The 2378-nt window shown below is 32.5% G+C and overlaps 1 protein-coding gene across 1 annotated transcript in view; it reads right to left on the reverse strand.

The window, feature by feature from the left end:
* The window catches only part of LOC107621219 (cyclin-SDS), a 6483-nt gene that overhangs the window by 1118 nt on the left and 2987 nt on the right, over nucleotides 1-2378 (reverse strand). Inside the window, exons 4-6 of the mRNA XM_021114743.1 lie at nucleotides 1801-1997; nucleotides 1016-1144; nucleotides 498-675 (exon numbers count right to left, since the gene is read on the reverse strand). Coding sequence (XP_020970402.1) covers nucleotides 498-675; nucleotides 1016-1144; nucleotides 1801-1997 — 504 coding nt within the window. The remainder of the gene's footprint in view (nucleotides 1-497; nucleotides 676-1015; nucleotides 1145-1800; nucleotides 1998-2378) is intronic.

The raw sequence follows: 2378 nt of genomic DNA on the forward strand, positions 1-2378 counted from the left end.
TAATAATAATAATAATAATAATAATAATCAATAAATAAATAAATAAATAAATTTTGTGAGTTAACGATTTAGAAGTCAAAGGAGATAGGGAAATAAATTCAGATACACTCCTAGTCCTTCTCTTTCTTTCCAGAATTTCGACTCAACATACACCCTGAACTAAAATTATGAAAAGCAAAATATATATGATTCCGAATTCAACCAGCAAAACCTAATCAAATTGAAACGAAAATATAATGACAAAAAAAGTATAAAAACCAAATTACAAATTTATATAGATTGTAAAAACTATGCTGTAAACCGCTAAAAGAAAAATGACCAAATAAAACAGGAATTCATGATAGCGTATCTGCCCTTAGCATATATGTATAAAATTAAACATGCCGTGTGGCATATATGATATAACGTTAAAAACTTAAAATTCATTCGGCGACTATATTGACGCATTAAAGATTCAAATAAAGAAAAGCCTAGAGTTCTGTAGCAATAGTGATTACCCCTATGACTCTGTGGAAGGCATTTTGATCCACTTCGAGACAAGCCAGGATTACAATTGCTGCAGCAACTGTTGAGGGCCAGTAGCATAGCTGCTCCTCAGCTGATAGTACCAGAACTGCCAGCGACTTGACCCTCCTCTCCACAGCTGCATTAACTTTAGCAGCTTTTAAGTAGAACCTGTAGAATTTAACAACCTTGGGTAAAATAAGTATGATAAAGGACCAAGTGGAACTCTAGTCTCTATTTCCTTCTGAAGTTGCTGGGAGTTACAATTTTTAAGACGGTGTAAGTTCTTAGGACCAATATTTGCAGCTTTATTGGTGAATAATACACTAAAAGGAAACAGAAAAGAATTGGAGTTATAATTACATATGCATAATGTTTCACGGAAATTTTCTTCATTTTTGGCTTTGTTCAAACCCTGAAACTAATAATCTCCATATTATTTTAACTTTTATACAAAATATTATATAATACACCTGCTGTGATAATATAAAGAAAAAGTTATATGTTTTACCACAAGAAGTTGTAGATGGTCGGAATGAAACACTGGAACTTAAGCACTTCCTGCACCACCCATTCCATAGCAACCACCTCGCATCTACTGTACACATTACTTCCAATATAAAAATTCTTTTGCTCCACTCTGTAATGTCCACACACAGTTGAAGTTATCATTATAGACTAGAAACGGAACAAAAGACTTCGCAGTTAAATGAACTCAAGGACAGGCTAGCCAAAAAGAAAAGAATAAAAAAAAGTAATTTGAGCAGGAGAAACTAATGGGTTGCAATCTGCTTGAAGAGGAGACACATCAATCACGACAAACCCTGCTGATGTAGCAGAGCCAAGCTACTGAGCTAGTGTCTGTTATCTATATCCGTTCCAATTTGAGCCAACTAATTAATCCAGTTTATTTTCCATTAAATTTTTTGTGTGGAATACTATACTCATATCATGTAGTCATATATTACAAATAATTATTAGCTTGGTATAGAACAAAGTATGCAATCGAATATTTGATCTAGGACAATTCCCGTATATTCTTCGATAATAGTACTATCATGACTAAATTATTCAAAATTATGACACAGTTCATGATTAGTGATAGTATTAATGCATACAGAAAATTTATGTAGTTTTGCTCATGTAATTTAAAAAAGAAAATGTGATGAAAAATATTATACTGGATTAAATCCTGGTTCAATCACTTCACCTGCGGGCAGCTCAGAAACAGTCACAGAAACAAATTAACACGATTCGTTTCCCCAGAAAGAAATAGAAAAGGACTCAATGATGAACCTGCTATATTGCTGGTTTTCTTCGATCCTCGTGGCTAACGTGAGGCAAGCGATCCCAACAATCTGAAGGTTTCTCTTGACTTTAAAATATCCTTTGCTTAAGAAACGGTCAAGGAGGCTGACTCCAAGAAACATCGTCTCTTGCCGAAGCTGTTTTCGATAAGATTGCTGCCCATTTATGGAAAATTTCTTAGTTAAAGCATTTCAAACAAAATGAACCAGCAATTCAAAGCCCAACAACGTTTCCATAAAGCTATGCTTTTTGGTTTTTTTTCTATCCATATAGAGTAAACTCTTTAGAGTGCTAAGTATGAAGAAAATTAAGTGTTCTCAATCCTCTCTAACACAACAATTCCAGTAACCACTTTTGTTCTCTCTCAATCTTCTCTAACAGAACAATTCTTTAACCCCATTATTCTTTTTTTTTTTGTGAGCCAAAAATTAATTACACAAAAAATATATTATTACATGTATAAAGTAATAAATAGTTAAATACCTAAAATACAAAAAGAACCAATAAATATTTAAAATGCATTCACGATGATAATAATAATAATAATAATAATAACAACAATCTTA

Source organism: Arachis ipaensis, chromosome B10 (assembly GCF_000816755.2).
Source record: "Arachis ipaensis cultivar K30076 chromosome B10, Araip1.1, whole genome shotgun sequence".
Classification (NCBI taxonomy): Eukaryota; Viridiplantae; Streptophyta; class Magnoliopsida; order Fabales; family Fabaceae; genus Arachis; species Arachis ipaensis.